Source organism: Stegodyphus dumicola, chromosome 6 (genome assembly GCF_044657685.1).
Source record: "Stegodyphus dumicola isolate Sdum_Otavi_A_Nest chromosome 6, ASM4465768v1".
Taxonomy (NCBI): Eukaryota; Metazoa; Arthropoda; class Arachnida; order Araneae; family Eresidae; genus Stegodyphus; species Stegodyphus dumicola.
Genome location: NC_140773.1, coordinates 196,033,623 through 196,054,269, shown reverse-complemented (window position 1 = coordinate 196,054,269; position 20,647 = coordinate 196,033,623). Strand labels below are relative to the sequence as shown.

The 20,647-nt window shown below is 32.9% G+C and overlaps 1 protein-coding gene and 1 long non-coding RNA gene across 2 annotated transcripts in view; one reads left to right on the top strand and one right to left on the bottom strand.

Annotated features, from left to right (window-relative positions):
- LOC146996927 (uncharacterized) overlaps window positions 1–2,901 on the bottom strand; it is a 13,040-nt gene extending 10,139 nt beyond the window's left edge. Inside the window, exons 1-2 of the mRNA XM_085819317.1 lie at window positions 2,756–2,901; window positions 2,124–2,209 (exon numbers count right to left, since the gene is read on the bottom strand). Coding sequence (XP_085675443.1) covers window positions 2,124–2,209; window positions 2,756–2,841 — 172 coding nt within the window. The 5' untranslated portion in view covers window positions 2,842–2,901. The remainder of the gene's footprint in view (window positions 1–2,123; window positions 2,210–2,755) is intronic.
- On the top strand, window positions 1,714–20,647 carry LOC146996926 (uncharacterized). The gene is made up of 2 exons (XR_015041793.1): window positions 1,714–1,874; window positions 19,060–20,647. It is a non-coding gene; the product is annotated as an uncharacterized LOC146996926 (long non-coding RNA).

Sequence of the window (20,647 nt, the reverse complement as noted above, 5' to 3'; positions counted from 1 at the left end):
AAAAATGATGGAAAGATCTACACAAGAATGTTGTGTATAAAAAGATCTTTGACATGTGAATTAACATTTTACTATTTAAATCACCTTTATTTATTAAGCTAGCGGTGGGCGCTTAAGAAATGTACCACCAGTGGTTTTCTTCATTGCATTCTACTTTAAGCAATTAAGCAAGTAGAAGGGGGGAGCCCCGTGGGGCAGTAAGCAAAGGGCGTCCTCGCTGCCTGCCCTGAGTAATTCAGTTTGAATTAGCAGACACTTTTGCACAAATCATTTTAATTACAATTTATAATATCCAAAACAGCGGTCATTTCGTATGACCACCGGGCTTTCTAGCATTAGAATACGCGGCGAGTGCGAAAATACAATATGACGCTAATATACGATTACATGGCGAGGTATAAGGAAATGCAGCCATAGTTTGGAGAGGTATAGCTTGGTTGATTGGAGATTCTGTCTCGGCGGCCGCTATAACAAAAATATATCAAAGCCTTTTACTTCATTTCATGAAATATATACTTTTGTTTACTTTACAAAATAAAGCGTTATATAACTCACTGAAACATTGGTAATAACTTTATACATGAGGGCAACTTAATTCGAATAGGTAAGATGAGTTGCATTGCAATTGATTGTCTGTATATTTGTAATTTAATATGTTTGTTTTTATTTGCCTATATATATGTATGTAATGAAACTGCTCCATTATATGAAATGAAACTGCTCCATTATATGTAATGAAACTGCGTTAATGTTGAAATAAGATTACTTGGTAGAAGTAAGTTGCACAGGATTTTTTTCATCATAATTTGAAGACAGCTTGATTGCGTAGTTAGAACGATGGATGCATAAACGAAAAATCCTGCAGACATAGCCTTAATTCCACAAATAATGTTATTTCTGGGTAATGCACATTATCATTGTGAGTGCGCTATGTACATTCCCAAATTTGTACAACTCGCATCTTAAACCATGGACGAATTTAGAAAAGTAAACTTTGCGTGGCTAGCAACACAGCGAAACAGACGAGCGAAGAGAAGAGAAGAGGGAGTTGCGATGTAATTAACTTTTTATACGAATTGCATTTCAGATCACATGGCATCGATAAGTGCTTCATCGATAAGTGCACAATACAGATTAGATGACGGATCTTTTTCTTTTAGTTAGACAATTTATTGCTCAGTTATTTTTAAAGTGTTATTTTTAGAGTGTATTAATTTATTATTTGAATGATATATCTTATATTTTACCTAAATTGAAAAAGAAAATGTAAAGTTAATTGGTAATTATACGTAAGACCTATCTGGTCTCAAAAACTTTTGCGCATAATGCTGCAAAAAGATTTGAAAGAATAGTAGTAGGTAGAAACATTGCAGCGAACTTGCTAAAAAGTTACCAGGAGCTGTAGCTCCACGAAATATTGTAACACAGTACTACATAAATAATAAGAAATTTGTCTGGAAAACCTGGAAAAAACTGTAAACACGCGATAAAACTGCCATATTTAGTGCTGGAAGACTTGCTAATGCACGAAAAAAATTAATTAATCTGACCGTTGTGAAATGTGAAAAGTTAACTCGCATAAAAAATAGATCGACGGGAAAAATATATAAAAAGGAAGGTACAAAAAACATAGATTATATATTATTTTATTTGAATTTGGATCAGTAATTGTAAGATTTTAAAATACCTTTTACTTGTTTGGTTTAGTTAATTGTGGAAAGGCTGGAGAGAGTTATTTGTCTATGGAGAGAGATGCCTTCGGGGAGAATTTTGTTATGGAAACCGGCTTGTATCCACATTACGCATTGGAAACACTACGAAACCTATTATACAGCCAGTCCGTTTGGGGCCGAATTTAAACGCAAGTCAAACTCGTAAGTGTTTAATGATTTTATCAGTGTGCTGCTGGTAAGCCGTTTATTACTAAGCAATTAATTTGTAAATAATCGTCCTAACTAAAATGGTATTGCTAAATTGTTACACGAAGTTATTGATGCGTTGCAACTTAATGCATGAGAACAATCTTCAGACTACTTGAAGATATTCTTAATAGCATTTAACATGAAAAGGATAAATTTCCAAGAAAATATTTCACATGAATAGGATAAGTAGAAATTTCTTACTCCCATAGCACATTTCTCTGTCAGGGTCGGTTTGAGCTGACGCCAGGTTAGCGCACAGAAGAATTGAGATGATAATCAGTAACTTCCTAAATAGTAAATAACGAAGAATTATAATAATTCATTTAGTCTCAAATACAGTTATGGATTCATATTAAAAACATTAAATAATTTTGCTATAATTTAAAAATATCCTTATTATTTTCAATCTTATTATGTTTAAAATACGATTAATCAAATACGGGAAATTTTGATATGACATTTTTCGCAAGAAGTAAACCTTGGTATTAGAAAGTAAGAAACGAAGTTCAATAAATAAGAAATTAGAACTTTTGGAAGGAAAAATGAAAATCACATTTTGCTTCAGATTTGCGGTAAATCCTCATTTTAGTTAGTATAATATATGTTAATAATTCTTTGAAATATTACACTACGCATGTGAGATGGATAAGCTTTTCTGAAATACATTTTAAAGAAGAAAGGATTTTATATTAACTGAAGAAATACTATAAATATTTTTAAGATTTGAAACTTAATTAAGAGTTGATTATTGCTACTAAACACGACATGAATTATATACTAAAAGCGGTGATCGATAAAAATCCCCGAAATATTTCTAAACAATATTTACTTACATGGTTACTTTCCTAAACTTCAATGTGAGGATTTCAAAAGTATCTTCTGAATATGAAGTTATACATTGCCTTCCTTTTATATACATGAATAACTGCTGAAAATCTGTAATATTTCTCTCAATCTACCAGATAACGTTTTGAAATTTAAGCATTTTTGAAGTGTTAATCTTCATTTGGAATGCCATGCAAAATCAAAACCCTAGAGAAGGGAACCATATGGCATATTTCAAATGTGAAAGTGATAAGAAATCTCCTCAGTAAATCGGCTATAAAACAGAAAAAAAAATTAAAAGCTTTTGCTTTTTTATATGCTACAGTAAATCTTTAAAATGTATTTAATATAAATGAATTAGTTCTCCATATTACAACAACTGGGAAAAATTTGTGATATAGTTCGAGAAACTAGGCATTTAGTGTGGGAATCCTAACATATGTAGAGTTTGATACTCTTTCGAAGCATAAACTAAAACGAGATTCCGAGCTGAACCTAAGCGAATTATCATTATGTCCAGTAAGAAGGCAGAGAACGTAAGAAGAGTGTAAAAGATTCTTTTTCTAAAATGAGTAATTTAACAGAAAGCACTTCTTGTGCTTCAAGACCAGCCAGAGTTTATGGCTTAACTGAAAAACGTAATAAATTCAGATTAGCATAAGGCCACTGGCGGACTGTTATTGAAGAGATTCAACTAGTAACGTGGCCTTTACAGGCGGAACACGGTCTGATGCAACAATCTAAAACCTTTCTGTAAATACGATCTCTTTCTGCCTCACTTGAACAGGCGCGAACTAAAATTTTTATTCTGGCAGGAAAACGGAAAACGAGAATGACAGTAAAGGTATTGAAAATAAAATATTCGTATATCCACGAAACTAATTTTGAAGTCTACATGCTAAACAGTATAATAGAGAATGTCCCCAAATTCGTTAACTCAAGAATAGTCTTTGTTGTTTAGCAATGCAAAAATTCAAGAACTGATCATTTTCCACTTCAAAGCCAAGCTACTCGAAATTACGTCTGAAATAATGTCATCATATTTAACTATTTCAGATTTTACAGATATATAATGTGAATAGGAACCAGCCTCTCTTAAAAACTCCTGTGCGAATGTCCCCTTCTTATTACGCAGTAAATAATCTAGTCTAATCACAAGATTCCAGAATTTGAAAAGATGCCCCCAAATTCTTGCTGCTGTTCTTTATAGTTTAACCGCTGTAGTTAGAAACGTGTAATATTTCTGCTAAAGGAGTGGTTAAGCCCCTCAATAATATATAATAATACCCAGAAATAGATTTAATGTCATAAAATAAATCCACAGTTTGAATTTCAGAAAAAAAAAAGTATTTTTCTAATATTACAATCAAATTTCTAATATACTATATGGGAAAACAGATGCATAATGAAGGAAAATACTCTCGAGACATTTCATCATACGGGAAGAAGCGCTGGATATCCTATATTCTTTTTCAAAATTGAAACTGAACTGGGCAAAGTCGTACAGTAACCTATAGGTACCCAAGTACCCTTATAAGGTATTTATCCCGCGTTCTTAGCGTGCCTTCGTGGTGTAATGGTCTGCACGCTGGGCGCGTATTGCAGAGGTTCGCGGTTGGATTCCCGTCGAAAGCGTTGCTCATTTTTCATCATTCATGCTTTCAAAAAATACCTAATGTCTCTACAGTGGCGCCGAACTGAAAGGGTGGTGGATAATGATTCTCCACACCCAGGATTTGGGCTGTGTGCCCTAAAACCCCAGTCGCCCTTTAAAAGGGGGAGTATATAAGGTATTAATTTATTAATGAAAATGCTAGCAGTTAAATTTGGCTTACGATTAAAAATAAATTAACATCAGAACTTGGAAATATATATATTCTGATCAAACAAAAATTTATATCGTTCTTAAGACAGAATTCTTTGTCAGTATGCATAGATTTGAGGCAAAATAACGAATTTAATGATTTGCGAATGCAAGGATTTCGATCTGGGAGCTATTTAAATTTGACCCAAGTAGCACGGCAACGTCGTAACGACGTTGCAAACTGGTCACGAGTCATGTTTGCAAAAATGTTGCAATATGTCGTCTTTAAAACACCCAGATGTCCGCGAAACTCCGCTGTTTTGCATCCGTTGCAAAGACGTCTTTATTACGTCTTTTTACGTCTTTGCAGTCTTTATTACGTCTTTGCAGATGAGGTTTTTGTCACATAGACGTCGTTATTGCGTCTTTCGAAGGTGATATTTTGGTTGTGAAAGCATCGTATCACGACGTCTTAACGACGCCTAAATGTTCTCAGAATTCCACCTTTTCGCAACAGTTGTGAAAACGTCGTTATTATGTCCTTGTGTTACATAATGATTTAGGCATAAAAATAAGTTTATAATTAATGTACCTAAGTAGCACAGCAAAGTCGTAGCGACGTTGCAAACTCGTCACGGATGTTGTCGCAAAAACGTTGCAATATGTCGTCTTTAAGATGCCCAGATGTCCGCGACCGTTGCAAAGACATCTTTATTACGTCTTTGCTGATGAGGTTTTTGTCGCATAGACGTCGTTATTGCGTCTTTCGCAGGTGATATTTTGGTTGTGAAAGCATCGTATCTCGACGTATTAACGACGCCTAAATGTTCGCAGAATTCAACATTTTTGCAACAGTTGTGAAAACGTCGTTATGATGTCTTTGTGTTACATATGGATTTATGCAGAAAAATAAGCTTAATAATTAATATATTTTTCTTCTTTTTTAAAAATTTTGTATTCCTGGTATTTTTTAAAAGTTTAAATATTTTATCATTTCCTGAATACCAGAAGATAATACAATTTTTTTCTCCTTAGACTAAATATGCATAATTAATAATAGCCTTAATTATTTTCATTACTTTAAACTATATTTTTTAAATAACTTAAATTCTAGGTTACGATAATTTAAGATTTCATCATTGTACTTCCTTAATCCTTTTTAGTATGTAAGTGAGAGTAATTGTGAAAGTGGTTATTATAAATATATAACATTAATAGTAGGTTTTAAGTAAATAAAATTCAATCAGACATATATATATATATATATATGGGTACAAAAAGAGCGTTTCTGATTATATTTAACAGCATTATCACATTTATTTCTTTTAAATCTCAGAGACATTGAAAATTGCCTCTGTCATGATAAATTAGGTAGCGGTTGTTAAGGTAACATAATCAGTATTTTACCTGAACTCAAATTTATTCGCGTTTCATAGTAAAAAATATAACCATTAACATCTATCTATATCTCCAAGATATGCAAATGAAAGACTGCAAAATAGTTAATAAATGTGATCAAAATTATTTTACACTAAAATATACCTAATCTAATAAATAATAAAACGCTTCCCATATTCATATTTAAAATGAAATAATAACCTAACAAACAACATACATGGCAGCACTATTTAAGAAAAAACATGAACTAGCAGTGTTTGAAAGTATAAATAGCAGAATGAAGGTAAAAGAACTAAAATTTCCAATTAATAAAAATGTTTTTTAATAGTAAGCAATTAAAAGTACAATAATTATGGACTGCAATATTTATTCGTAATGCTGATGTTTCTTGACACCATTTCTTTCGATTATATGTTAATGTATTTACTTATTTTTAGTTTCTACATTTTAGAATAGTGGTATATTACAGTAATTATTTCATGCATTTTTTATAATAAATAACTTTCCTTTTGTGACTGTACAGAAATAATTTAAATAATATAGTATACGATAGTAAGCTAAGTACGTTAAATAGCACACGATGAAACATTTTGTTTCTATTTATAATGAATTTCGTTGTTATCACAAGCACATAAAAAGTAAGCGATGAAAGTAGAATATGCTTAAATTTAATAAAAAAATAAAACCTAATTTTTAACATTCATTTATTGAGATAATCTAATAAACATACATCACAGCAATATTAAAAAAAACGCGAATTACACAGTGTTTGGCAGAATAGATACCAAACGAAAAGTAATAAAACTGCAATTTGCAATCAATAAAAAATATTTAGTGTTTTTTAATATTATACAATTAAATATCACATAATTATAGATTACAATATTTCATAGTAATGTTTCCTTAGCACTATTTTTTCGATCATACATTTCATACACTTTTTAAAATCATTAATTTTTTCTGCATACTATACAAAAGACAACATACTAAAGAATGTACATTATTATTAATTTTAATGAATTGCTTCTTGTTATTACATATATCTAATTCATCTTCAGAGTTAGATTAAGTACTGGTACCAGTCCAATAATTTCTCTGTATTTTGAAAATAATGAACATACCATAACAGCTTGAATTGTTGTTGCTTCTGCATTAATTGCATTTTCAGCAAAACCAGAAAGTGCCTTACCGTTGTATGTTGTTTTTGGTTGTATATGAATTGCCTTTGTATGTTATTTTTGATTGTATATTGAACACAAACCTTTCACTATGAACAAAATAATTAATTAATATGAATGATATACGATATAGCACTTAGGGCGTTATAAACGAAGCACAGCACTAATCAGGGTATCCAAATATTGCACCGCTGGAACCACAGAAGATTGGAGAACACCACCATATAACTTTTTAATCACCGGAAACACATTAAACACCAAAACAGAACACTATTTTACGAACACTATATTCACGATTAGTATTGTAGCAAGTTGCATCCGATATTTTCTAAATTATGTATCCAAACTTTTGGTGCCTTCTTGTAGAGCAGATATTCACAAACAAAATAAGCACAAATTCTGCATTCTTACGACGATTTCTCCTCAATTCAGAGGCTTCCAAACAGGAGCTCACAGCAATGCAACTTCACTCGCTGAGGGCAGTTGAAGTAAGTAGAATGGGAGAGAACAATGAGAAGATTCACAATGCGATCTTTGATTGACTGTGCATTACATTTTAATATAAACAATATTATTTCAGTCATTGCTTGATTCAGTTTCAAACATGAAGTCAGTCTTTTCAAATGCCTTACCGATGGCTAAAAGAACTGTTGGAATCTCAAGCAATTGCACAGTTAACAACTTCGAATTCGGCAGTTAGCCAAAGCACGTAAACCTCGAGATTTTTGTTTATATAAGCATCAAGTAAATAATGTACAATGAATGTCATCGGTTGAAGAGCAATGCAGTGATTTATACGATTGCATTAAACCTTTCAACGGTTCTTTTGATAATTTAATAGAATCTTTTTTAAATGGCTGAGAAGAGTTATTTCAACTGAATAGAATTACAAAAAATGTTCACAAGACTATATTTACAACAAAATATTTATCGGGCTCGCTAAAACATTTGTAGTGTCAATGTCGCCAAATTCCGAGTGCACCGCATAGGATTAAACCAAGCATTTTCGAATGCCTGGACAAACAGTTCATCAGAATTTTTATAGGTAATAAATTTCGTATCTTTGTTCACAGTTTCTCTCATTTTTATGTCAACATTTACTAGTAATTTATCAAATCCATTAATTTTGTCGTTTTCCATGAAAAGTGTTAATATTTTTTTTCTCTTTTTCCATTAATTTTTCCGTTCTGCTTCTCCTGACTGTCGGTGAGTTTTCCGTCATATATATTGGACAGCCGTTAAATATACATGGATATGCAACGTCTTTTAACATTGGACGTTTTCTTGGAATTCTTAAAATTGCCCCATTTATAACCGTGAATACATTTCATGCACATCTTCGCGAAAATTTTTTTTTTTTTTTTTTTTTTTTTTTTTTTTTTTTTTTTTTCGGTTTTGCAGCTGAGGATGATGGTTCGGTAAAACCATCGAAACTAGTCCTGTGAAAATTTTGTAAATATAACGCTGATTTTTGTTGTTTGACTTCTAAATTAGTACATCCTTTCAGTGTTGAACCATTTCAGATGGGGAAAGATAGGAGTTTAGCGGGTATCCGAAAGGTCTTCCTACATATAAGCTTACAAGAAAAATTACAAGAACTTTCTGAGGTTTTTGTGGTGCTAAGATAGAAATCCTGCGTCGGAAATTTATTGTAGGCATCGCTTTGTAGTTTCAGTAGCCCTTTATCCGAAAGAGCTTACAAATAGCTGCCAGGAAAAGGAGAGGAATTTTCTGAGGTTTAAATGGCGGCCAGATGGAAATCCTGCGTCTTAAATCTGTTATAAAAATTGTTGGGTAGTTTTTAGTCTTTTCTGTAGCCTTTTTCTTGTAGCTGCTATACTGACATACCATTTAGATCAAATATCTGATAAGAAAGAACTGACAAGAAAAATCAAGGATTCTATGTACGTCGATAATTACGTGACTAATGGGGATTCTTTTGAGGAGCTTAATCTTTTCCGTTCCGAATCTCAGAAATTGTTGAAGTCAGCTAAATTTCTCTACGGGAATGGGAGCACACTCGTTCATCTTCATGCACAGACAATTATTACGAAGGAAAAGGAGTTCATGTTTAAGGACTATCTTGCAGTTCTTATGATGACACATTATCTATTGACATAAAGACATTTACTGATGATGAAACGATTCCAATAACTAAAAGAAAATTTCTCTGGTAAGCTCATAAAAGTTTCTATCCTATAGGTTTTAGCTGTCCCTTTACATTAGTATTAAAGTTATTATTATAAGAATGCTGGAATTTTAAAAGTTTCGTGGTACACGGAGTTCCCATCAGATATCACACAAAAGTACCAGAAATGGAAAAATCAACTATCATAAATCAAGAAGATTAAGACTCCTCGAAGATTATCAGGTTTAGAATTTCGACCCGAAAATTTATCATTGCATGTATTTTGCGACATATGCCAGTTGCCATATGCAACATGTATGTTCTTGAGTGTGGAAGCAAAAATGCAGTGACTTATCAGCTGTGCAAGCAAGATCTAAGGTTTCTACTCTTAAAAAGTAAGTATAGCCCGATTAGAATAACTTGCTTTCGCTATCAGATAAACATACAACCTAACATATTTATTTGTTGTATATTAACAAACACCTTATTTTTGAGTGAAATCTGTCTTTTAGCTTCATCGTCATTAGAAGTGGCTACTTCACTGACCTCTTATGTAAGAAATGTTGGGCATCTTTCTCAGTATCAGTGACTTCTGATATGAAAAATAGGTACACATTCAATAACTGATATTCTAACCTATCCGAAATTCTGATTAATCGATATGAAGAAGATACTACCAGAGAATCGAACGAATATGGTACAATCATTATAGATGGAAGTATGTATCAAGCTAATTCAGAGACCCAAAGGAAAAAGAACTAAGGAAGAGAATAGAAAATGGAAATATTACCAGAGGAATAAGGCGAAAGAGCATGATCAATTTCTCTGGGTCTACGGAAGTAAACAGAAGAGAGCTTCATATGATTGAAAGCACGTCACAAAGCGTGGGTTTATTTTTTAGTCAGATGAAGGGCTAAAGGAGTATGAAGGAGATTACAGGATTACTTAAGTCTTAGCTATCGAAGCTTTTGAGAAATTAGGGTGATATAGAATGAAGCAAATTCATTTCTGGCTTGAGTGGTCATCAAGTTCTTATCTGGTCTAAGTGCGTGCTCTAACTTTACTATCTCCACTTTCCCTATTTTCTTTTATACATTGCTTAGTTCCCACCATTAAATGATTTCTTCGTTGACAATATTTTCTATGAATCTGAAGCAGAAGGAAAAAATTAGAGCAGTGGTTCTTAACCTTTTGACTAACGCGTACCATCTAAGCAAAAACTGAAATCCTTTAGTACCACCACTACAAAGTACTACTACCACCACCGCTCTTGAACAAAACTCAGATCGCATAAATTTACGAGTGTTAGAAAAAAACTCAATCAATTGGGGGTTTTAATTTTTGAATTTAATAGTTAAAAACATTTTGCTTTTTTCTGTATATTTATAGTTGTATATAAGCTACTCGCAAAATTTAAAAAAGATTTTTAATGTTCGCTTCTAAGACATTAAAAATTCGAATGTTCTAGCATGGCTCATAGAGCCGCCGAACAGCGATATATCTGATCTTGATATTATGATGCAATAAGATATGATTGCACTGATATTCAAGCATTAATCTTATTCAGGAGACATGGGTAAGCTATGTTTTGGAATTTAAAAAAATCATCCGACAAAAATATCCCCAAATAAAAGTTATTATCGAACCAATATTATTCACTTTTCCCTATTTTTACTTAGGGAAAACGAGATTTCAATCAGGTCAATAACTTTACTACCGAAAGACAAGAAACAGGATGAATATTTTTGAACGAGGTAATTTAAGAAACAAATTAAGCAGTTTTATGCTAAATATTCAAAAAATTACTTCTTTACATCAAGGTTAGCCATCACATTAATTAAAATTAAAATTAAATTTTTGTGCGATTAAGACCTGTGGTTTTGTTTCCGAAAACTTGTTAATATTTGTAAAATTAAAAAGTAAAAATAATAGGAAAAAACAAAAAGAAAACAAAAATTTAAAAGCTTTCAGATTTTATATACAACCAAATGGGCCTTTTTTTCATTTGCATGCACATACGTGTTTTGAAAACATTTGAGTTAATGTTCCTTTGGGCTAAAAATATTCAAAAACAGCCTATCTTTAGAATTTTCGGTAGCCAATTTCGCTTCGGTGGAGATAATTTTTTTTTCCCCCGTACATTGTTGCTACTGCTCTCGTTGCTCTCATTGAGTCTGTTAAGGAAAAATTCCGTAAAGATTTACAAAATAGGAAATAAACAGTAAAATAAATTCGAAATGCAAAATTCGGGTTTTTTAGATATCCGTATTCGGTTGGAGGACTACGTTTTTCAAAATTTGATGGTTCTAGGTACAGTTGTTTTTTACAGTGCGAAGAACAGGCATACATTCATGCAATTTCTTTATTATTTACGTTCTTTAAATATAATAATGGCGACGATATTTGGTGGCAACAATTTGAAATGTGATTCAGACTTTTATAGTGATTCAACGTAAATCCAGTTTTAAGACTAACAGCCCTTCTGGGATAACGCTGCTTTGGGCTGATAATAAACACAAATCTAATAAAGCGTTTTTACTCAAAACTTTTATTCATATTCTTAATCTAATTTACTCATTTATGTGCAGTTACTTGTATTATGATTGTGCTATATGCTCTGTATTTTAGAAAAAAATGTGACGGAGTCGATGAAGAAAACCATTGTTTTTGAAAGGGGGTCGATGCAAGAAATAGATTGGGAGTCCACGTTCTACACTAAGGCTATACAAAACAGGTTGATACGTTCAATTCTAAGAGAACGAGAATAAAATAACCATATCTTAGGATACCATATTCTGGGAGCATAGAATCAGTAAAATCTGAATGGATTCTCTGATTCCATTCAGATTCTTTGATTGAACTACTAGAAATCTGTTCAAGGCTATGATGGAAATCCAAGTTCAATTCTCCGAATAGGGATTTTGTATTTTTTAGATCTCTTGCAAGACAATGTATTCTTATTGAAAGTTTACTGAATCTTTATGCTGCAGCTATACATATCTTGGGAGAAATGACTGTGTTCTTTCTGGACAGAGAAGACACGTAGGTGACGAAATTATCTTCTTTTTTCAGATTTCCTAGAAAAGCAAAGCTGTAACATAATTTTTGACCACCATCTCTGCGCTCTGTTTCTCGGTCGAAATTGCATCCACATGGCCAGATGTAAACGTAAATCTTGTACATTAAAGATAAGGTTAACATTATTTAAAAAAATGACAAAATTTATGCGGCCAAATCGATATTTGCGAAGCTTACAATTTATCCAAGCCTACAGTTAATTCATTTGAAAAAAAAATATTAAAACTCTATAATTTCCACTACTGGAAAAAATTTTGGATATGAGAAAAACATTGAAAAACGTTCACAGAGGATGATGAGGAAGGCCCTGCCATTCAGAGAAGTCGTGATCTTACAGTATGGGAACAAATGCCAACGAATTTGCCAAATGTTTTCGAAAGTATTTAAAAGAAAGAAAAACAAATTTAATAACTGCAGGTAATATGAATTGCTATTAAATCTTAACATGATTTTCAATTCGATTTATTATTCATTTATGTTGATAGATCTAATAATGTTAATTAATTCTTCTTCTTTTCCTTCTCCTTATAATTATTTATTAAATTTTTACTTGTTTTTGTGAGATAATCCATTTTTCTTTTAGGACTGGATATAGCGAACCAAACTTCCGGTCTCTTAAAGTTCGTTATAGCGAGGTTCGATTTGATTTAAAAAATGTTCTCTAAATCAAATGCTCTCTTGCTTACTAATAATAAGTAATTACTAACTCATTAAATTCCTCAAAATTTAGAAGCGAGTCTTAACGACCAATCGTACTTTATTCACTCGCATTATTTTTATGTTATTATTCTATGCTTGCATATTCTAACAGAAGCTTTTCGAGTATTTTTAGACAGTTTTGCTTTGCTGTAAAAAACAACTTCTGTTTAAAATTTTATTTGAACTGCAACTATATTTTTGAAAGCATAAATTATCATCTTGTAGTTGACAGTTTTGTTTTAAACCAAAATGTCGCTTTCGAAGAAGCAATGGATGGAATGCTAGGTTTTTGTTCTTTCCGAAGAAAATTATTCATATCAAGTTATTAAAAAATGTTGTAAAAGCCATGGCGTTTCCATACCTAAAGCTTCGATATTTAATGTTGTCAGCAGCAAAGAAAAAAAAGAAAAAACGTCAAAATTTAGTTTGAAGTGAAAAATTGTTCCAAATACGTATTTAAGCAAAAACGGGCAAAAGTAAGATTTTGAATGTTAAAAGAAAATCCGCTAAGTCAAAGAACAGTTGTAAAATCATTAAAATGCTCAGTATCAACTACAAACAAAGTGGTTAATGCTGATTTGAATCTTAAAAAGGCGAAAAATAATGGGCCCCATCTTTCTCTGTGACATATCGCCGAACGTAGAGCTCGCTGCAGAATTTTTTATGAGAAACATTTAAACGGACAAAAATAGAAAAATGTTGTCACAATAAACGAAACTTAGATGTACTTAAGTGACTACAATGAACAGACATCCATCTATTAATATATTAATATTAAAGAGTAGAAAAATCTTAAATCATGGTTCAAAGAATCTAAAGAAAGTTTTTCTATGGGATTTATGATTGTTGATGGTTTTACATATAACGGCAAAATAAAAATAAAGAGAGTAGAGAAAAATATTAAGATCAACTCTACATGTTATTAAAAACGTGTTTTATATCCAATTTTCAAATATGAAATAGCTTCCCTGTACACACAGTGTGATCAACCAGTAGATATGCATCAAGACAAAGCAAGTAGGGACACGTCAAAATCTGCTGTTAATTTCCTGGAAAGAATGGAATAAGAAGCGGGTATCAAGGTCATAACCCTTCACTCATATCCCTACTAAATCTTCTGATCTGTCAGCAATGTATTTTTACGCTTTTGGACTTTTAAAAAGCGGATTGTCCAAACGTAACGTCGACCTACAACCTCCCTAGACTTTGGAAAGCTGTTCCAGAGCAATGAGATAAAATACCTCTTCCGATGGAATTACGGTGTATAAAGGTAAGGAAGAATAAGGGTTATTAAATCTAACATTTAAAACACAAAAATGTTAGGTAAAATATTTATGTAATTACAATGAAAGTCGTCTAAAAAATGTGCGAACAGCTTATGTAATAAAAGGCTACGATATATGTTTTCAACTTCGTTACTTCAAATTAACATACACAGTTACTTTCAAACTATATTTAATTGGCGATTGCGTGTTACGTACAATTTCCTAAGTCACCCTTTAATTTTCTACATGAGCGTATGATCATGTACCGCTTTTATTTTCCTCCAAATTCCCTTTTAATATATAATTAAAGGATCATAAAATCATTTACACACACGTGACATGATTTCAATTGCTCCAGGACAAATCGACATTTCCGCAATTATTGTAATTTTTGTCAAGTTATTATTTTTAGTATTTCTGATGCCTGCCCATAAACAGCTATAAAACATAGATAGAGATATAATAGCATCTTTTGCCTTTTGTTGAGATACATTAATTATATAACAAATGTTCTCAAGGATGTCCAAAGCGCTTAATTCCACGTCGAAGTTAATGCAGCTAATAAAATGGCTTTCTGTGTTTTTACAACACTCATTGGTAATATTTCCATAATTATATTTATTAAGTTGGGAGTACCAGAAGGGAGGAGCTGTCGGCTGAAGATGATTAGGGACCGTAGAATCCGTACTTCTGTCGCAATTGTAATTCTTTCGGTAATTTAGAAAGCTTAGAAGGAGGGGCAGAAATAGGAATCGTGTATGTTTTGAGTAGCTGATAGTACATTAAAATCTAAAGTCGTAACTTTAAATACATTTATGTATAAAAATCTGAAAATCATAGTATTTTAGGTTCAGTTTTATTAACTTTTCTTTTAGTAATCCTGGTGTCTTCTGGCAGTTATACACGTAAAATAACGCTATACTGTGCTTACGGATCTTGAAGAAAGTCATGTTTTGTAGCAGATGCCTGGTCAAGACGAAGCATTTAATGTTGATAATTCATGAAAATGCCGGAAATAAACTGAGCTTATTTAACTAGAGTTCTTATCACTTTATTATACAGACGGGCGCTGATTATAATCATTATAGCACCTACTGCCATACTGTATTAAAAGAAAATAATGTGAAAATTCAAGGAAATGACATTTTCCTGTCTTATAACAACAGAGATGTCGATTGGTTACAGATTTTTACAGTTCTTTTTGACCGATGTAGTAGGTTAATTTAAAATTCTAAGGCTGGATATTTTCATAATTGAACATCCAAACATCTACTATCTCTTCACGAGTTAAACCTTCAAGCAAAATTCATTGGCTAGATAAAAAAAAGCCTAAATTGATTTAATATTTCAAAAAAATATGATTTGTTGTAAGCTAAGTAGGGTTTTATAAGCATAAAATGTAACATATAAAATATCAGAAAGGTTTCAGATTTTAATAGTTGCTCAAAAGAATTTGTTAAGGTTTTTTACGGCCTCGCTGAGCTTGTAGTCTACCAGTCTGCTATTAAATTCGATTCTGATAACCTAATTTTTTTGCTCTTTACCTTTTGTTTAATAAATAAGCTTTACAAATAAGTCAAATTTGTTTTGCTTCTAACTCTTCCTTTGCCTGATTTTGCATTATCCTTAATTTATGGATATAAGTGTATTTGGCCACATCTTAAAACGGAGAAAAAATAATCAGCTCCTAAAATCAAATCAATTTCTTTGGGTTGAGCAAAATTCGATCCGCTAACGGAATAGATTTAATGTATTCTATATGCTTTACATTAATCATTTGTTCCGGCAATGGCAAAGTTAACCTATCCAAAATGTATGCGTTAACATCAATTACTTGGTTATTTAACTTTGATCGAACTTTAAAATCAACAGAACCACGAGTTTTGGAAGGTGGCACTCCGCCAATTCCACGCAAAAGTAACCTTCGATTCGTTCTTTTTAATCCTAATCTTCGAACAGCTCGTTCAGAAATAAACGAACTTTCACTTCCGGAATCCAGTAATAATTTAACTTCAATAGTTTTGCCACTGGACGAATATGCGAGTGCGAGAACCGTAGGCAAAATCGCCGAGTTGCAATTTTGAATCGTATTACTGATAACTACCTGACCTTGACCCTCGCATGATTCATTCGAAATTCTCTCTAAAGTGCTTTCGTTTTCATTTGGCGCTGTTAAAAGCTGTACGTTGTTAGCTTTAGTATATTCATGCAGCAAACTATTATGCGTTTTTGAATTACACAAATTACACTTTAACTGTGAATTACAGTTTTTGATTATATGTGAATTTAAACATAAAAAACACAATCCTCGTTTTCTCACAAAGTTTTTTCTAGCAGTAACATCCAAATTCTTAAATTTAACTCATTTATATAACGCATGAAGTCCGTTTCATTTCGAACATTTAATATTACTAAATTTAGAATTCTAATTCTAGAAATTTAGAACTAACATTACTATTTTTATGAACGACTTTAGCTTCTGCTTCTTTATTTATGATAATTTCGAGAGAAGAACACCTTGAATTTAAAAATTCAAAAAATGATTCCAGTGTAGGAAAATCACCAAGAGCTTTTAAACCTCTGATAAGTTCATCTGAAGTATCAGCTAATTGCCGCAAATTAACATTATCAATCTGTGAAATATATTTTTGATCCAGAAATGTTTTAGTTCACGATTGTACCATTTTTGTTTCTTTTATCGTACCTAGCGAGCAATTTTGGCCATGCTTCTTCATAAGAATTATTTGATAACGAAATATGTTTAATTATAGAAGCTGGTTCATCAGCAAGTGATCCGATTAAATACTGAAATTTCTGTATATTCGATAAAGAAGTATTATGCAGTGTTGCAACAAACAAATCTTTAAAATTCATCCAGTCATTAAAGTTACCCGAAAAAATAGGAATATTCAACTTCGGTAACTTAAAGTTACTAATATTAGAATTTCCTGAAACATTTGGCACATTAGCCACATTCAATACATCTAATAAATTTTGATACTGAAGTTTCAAACTAAAATACTTCGATTCAAAATCTTCAATTTCTGACTGCTCTTCTGGTAATTGGGCATCAAATTTATCAAAATTTAAATAAATCTTTTCCAAGCGCTCCAGATTCAAAATTAGTTCATTTTTAGATAAATCGGAAAAAATAGTATTCTGAAGCCTTGTGAAGGCCGCTTTTGCCCTACCACGCAATCTAATGACAGTAGCTTGATCCATAATAAATAATCTAAGTATTCAAGTTCAAAATGAAAATCAATACAAAATAGATATAAAACTTCAAGAATCAAATTCAGATGTAAGTCGAAATAAAAAGCACTTATCTGTATTTGAAGTGCTGACGAATTCCCAATCTCGCCGCCGTGCTTCCAAAAATTTGTTTACGTGCCTCGTATTAGAATGGCGCCGAAATGGATGAAACAGTTTCGACTTTAAATACACTTAATAAATTCAACGACTCTTGGTCTATTTAAACCAAACTGAATACATTTAATAATAAAACATTATACGTAAACATTTAGTAATAATTCAACGGTACAGATAAGCTTTAAAATCAGAATACTTTCTCTATGACATTAAGAATCCATTCTTATAAAATACAGAAGCTGATTTGAATTTCCGGAATTTTTTAACAAATACGAGTTGCTATGTGCAAAAGCTGGCAGCATAAACGATTTTATATTGTAATAATCTGCATAAGTCGTTCACGTACATTATTACGTAGTGAATAAAAAGGAATTAATGCAACATATGAATGTTTCGTTACATTTTTATGTTAGCATTTAAAACTAAAGGTAAAAATATTGCATCCAGCATTACTGAATAATTAGCGCTACCTAAAAGTTAACTTTAAACTAGATTTCATCATACATTGATATCTCCAATCCGGGAACACGTGGAGGGCCAATCATATCTGTAGTTATACTTCGCATTCATTTCTCAGGCTAGAATCATGCAAACAACAAGGAGCCTTGGCAGGCTCTTTGTTGTTTGCATGATTTACCGTCGTTTGTCGTATGGATAGTTTGGCTAGAGAGGAATGCGCACGCAGCCGGCGTATAAAAATATATAAGTCAATCTATTTCTTCAAACATGCGGAGAGAAGAAATAGATGAAGAACAAAAAAAAATCTGCTCGGAAAGGAACTACTGTAGTAGTACGCATTAGCAGTTAAAAAAAATGCCAAAGACAATACAACTACCTGAAAATGACCTTTCGTATCGACAAATTATTCAAGATGAGGGTTAAGCGATAATGCAATCAGACGATATTATTACGTTCTAAAAAATCCACATAATCATTCAGAGGGCAAGGAAACTTTTCTTACAACACCATAAATATATCGGCAGCTTCGTTATCATCCACATTCAAAATCCCGTACGGACATCCATTGGACAATTGTGTCACAAAATAACATTAATAAAAAACTTTTTTTCTTTGGCACAAATAAACCTTTTTTCGGCCTCTGCTACGAAGTCCGTTATTAACTCATAGGCATTGATAATAAGTCTCATTCTGGCGTTTCGGCTATAAAATTTCGACTTTATTGGACAAAAACATATCGATTTAAGAGTGTGTCAAAATTTTCGTTTGGTACGAATGATCGAAAAACTAAAGTTCTTAACTTTTCTAACCGAAAACTGATAGTTTTTAGCTTTTCTAACCTATTATAACTGAGTAACGACACAAGTGTACTACACTTTACCTTTTAGACAGTTATTGTCTGCGACATCTGAATACTTATAACGATTCTTTACAGGAATTAGAAGGCCCGATGACCACCTGACGTCATCCTGTAGCTTGTACTTTCAGTGGTGTCACCCCGTGGCTTGTACTTTCAGTGATGTCATAGCTATTAAGTGAAGAAAAGATTTTTCAGCAAAAAAAGGAACTATAACACAAACAAATATCTCTATGTAAAGTCTGAATGTTGTCAAAATCATTTCTTTGTCTTCCAGAACTCTGTACGTTTTCAGATTCAAACATACACTGAAGAGCCAAAACATTATGACCACCTAGTTAATAAAGTGTTGCATGACCTTTGGCCTACAAAACAGCTGCAACTCGTCTTGGCATGGAAGCAACAAGTTCTTGATAGATGGCTGAAGACAAGTTTTACCAAACATCTAAGAAGAGGTCAAGCGTCTAAGAAGAGGTCACGCGTCTAAGAAGAGGTCAATCGACTACCAAGTCGACATATTCCGACATGGTAGTGTTTGAGTTCTGAGTTGCCACTCCATTACGTCTGAAATGTGCTCTATCGGGCTGCGATCCGGCAAATTAGGTGGCCAGGACATTAACTGGAATTCATTTTATGCTCCTCGAGCCACTCAAACACAATTCTTGCCTGTGGCATGGGGCGTTTCCTGTTGGAAGATTCCATTTCCAGTTGGGAAGACAGGCGCTATGTAAAATGATGCAACTGATTTGTAGTTATGTTCAGAAAGTCCGCAGCTTTCATGGTCTGTTCTACCACAACAAAGGGTCCCAGAGCCGGCCATAAGAATGTCCCCAAAGCATTATACCGCCACCACTAGCCTGTGTATGACCTGCTATACAGGGTGGAGCAACTGTTCGCCTGGAAGACGGCGTGCCCTGACATGACCATAGATGTAATGAATGAGAAATCGTGATTCATCCGACCAGGTAACTGTCTTCCACTTAACCATTGTCTCGTCTAGATGTTCCCGGGCCCACTGTAGGTATAGTTGACAATGACGCTTAAATAACAGGCACACGAGTGGAACATCTGCTGCCCTGTCCCATATCCAACAGTGCCCACTCAACTGTGTGTTGAAACATTTGCACTTGTACGACGTTCTTTTTCTTTGATGAAAAATGGATGCCCAAAACTTTGCCACCTACTGATGGTTTCACCATTACTTATCCACTTTGCATAAATACCAACAACGGCAGATCGTGAACAACCTACCAGTCGTGCAGTTTTGGAGATACGCGTTCCCAGTCTTCAGCTTATTACAATCTGCTTTCTATCAAATTTGCTTAGATAAGCAGCCTTTCCCCTCACTCGCAAAAGCAAGTGTAATAATGATTCCTTACTTCCTTTAGCAGCAGTTAAGTACCATTCCCACTTAATCGAGTCCTCTCCACTTCATCCAGACGAGTGCGTTGAAACATGTGGGAATGATCATAATACCTTGGCTCGTTAGTACAATGTAGAACGCGTAAAACGCTGGATACGGCCGACTCGTATTGCGCATGAATTTGTTGAACAGTTACAAATATCTGGCATGAAATTCTATAGAACAATACTCGATGTTTTTTATGTGAAATAGAATGCCTTCGCACATTCCGAATACCTTCATACAAGTGGCTATGTATCACAC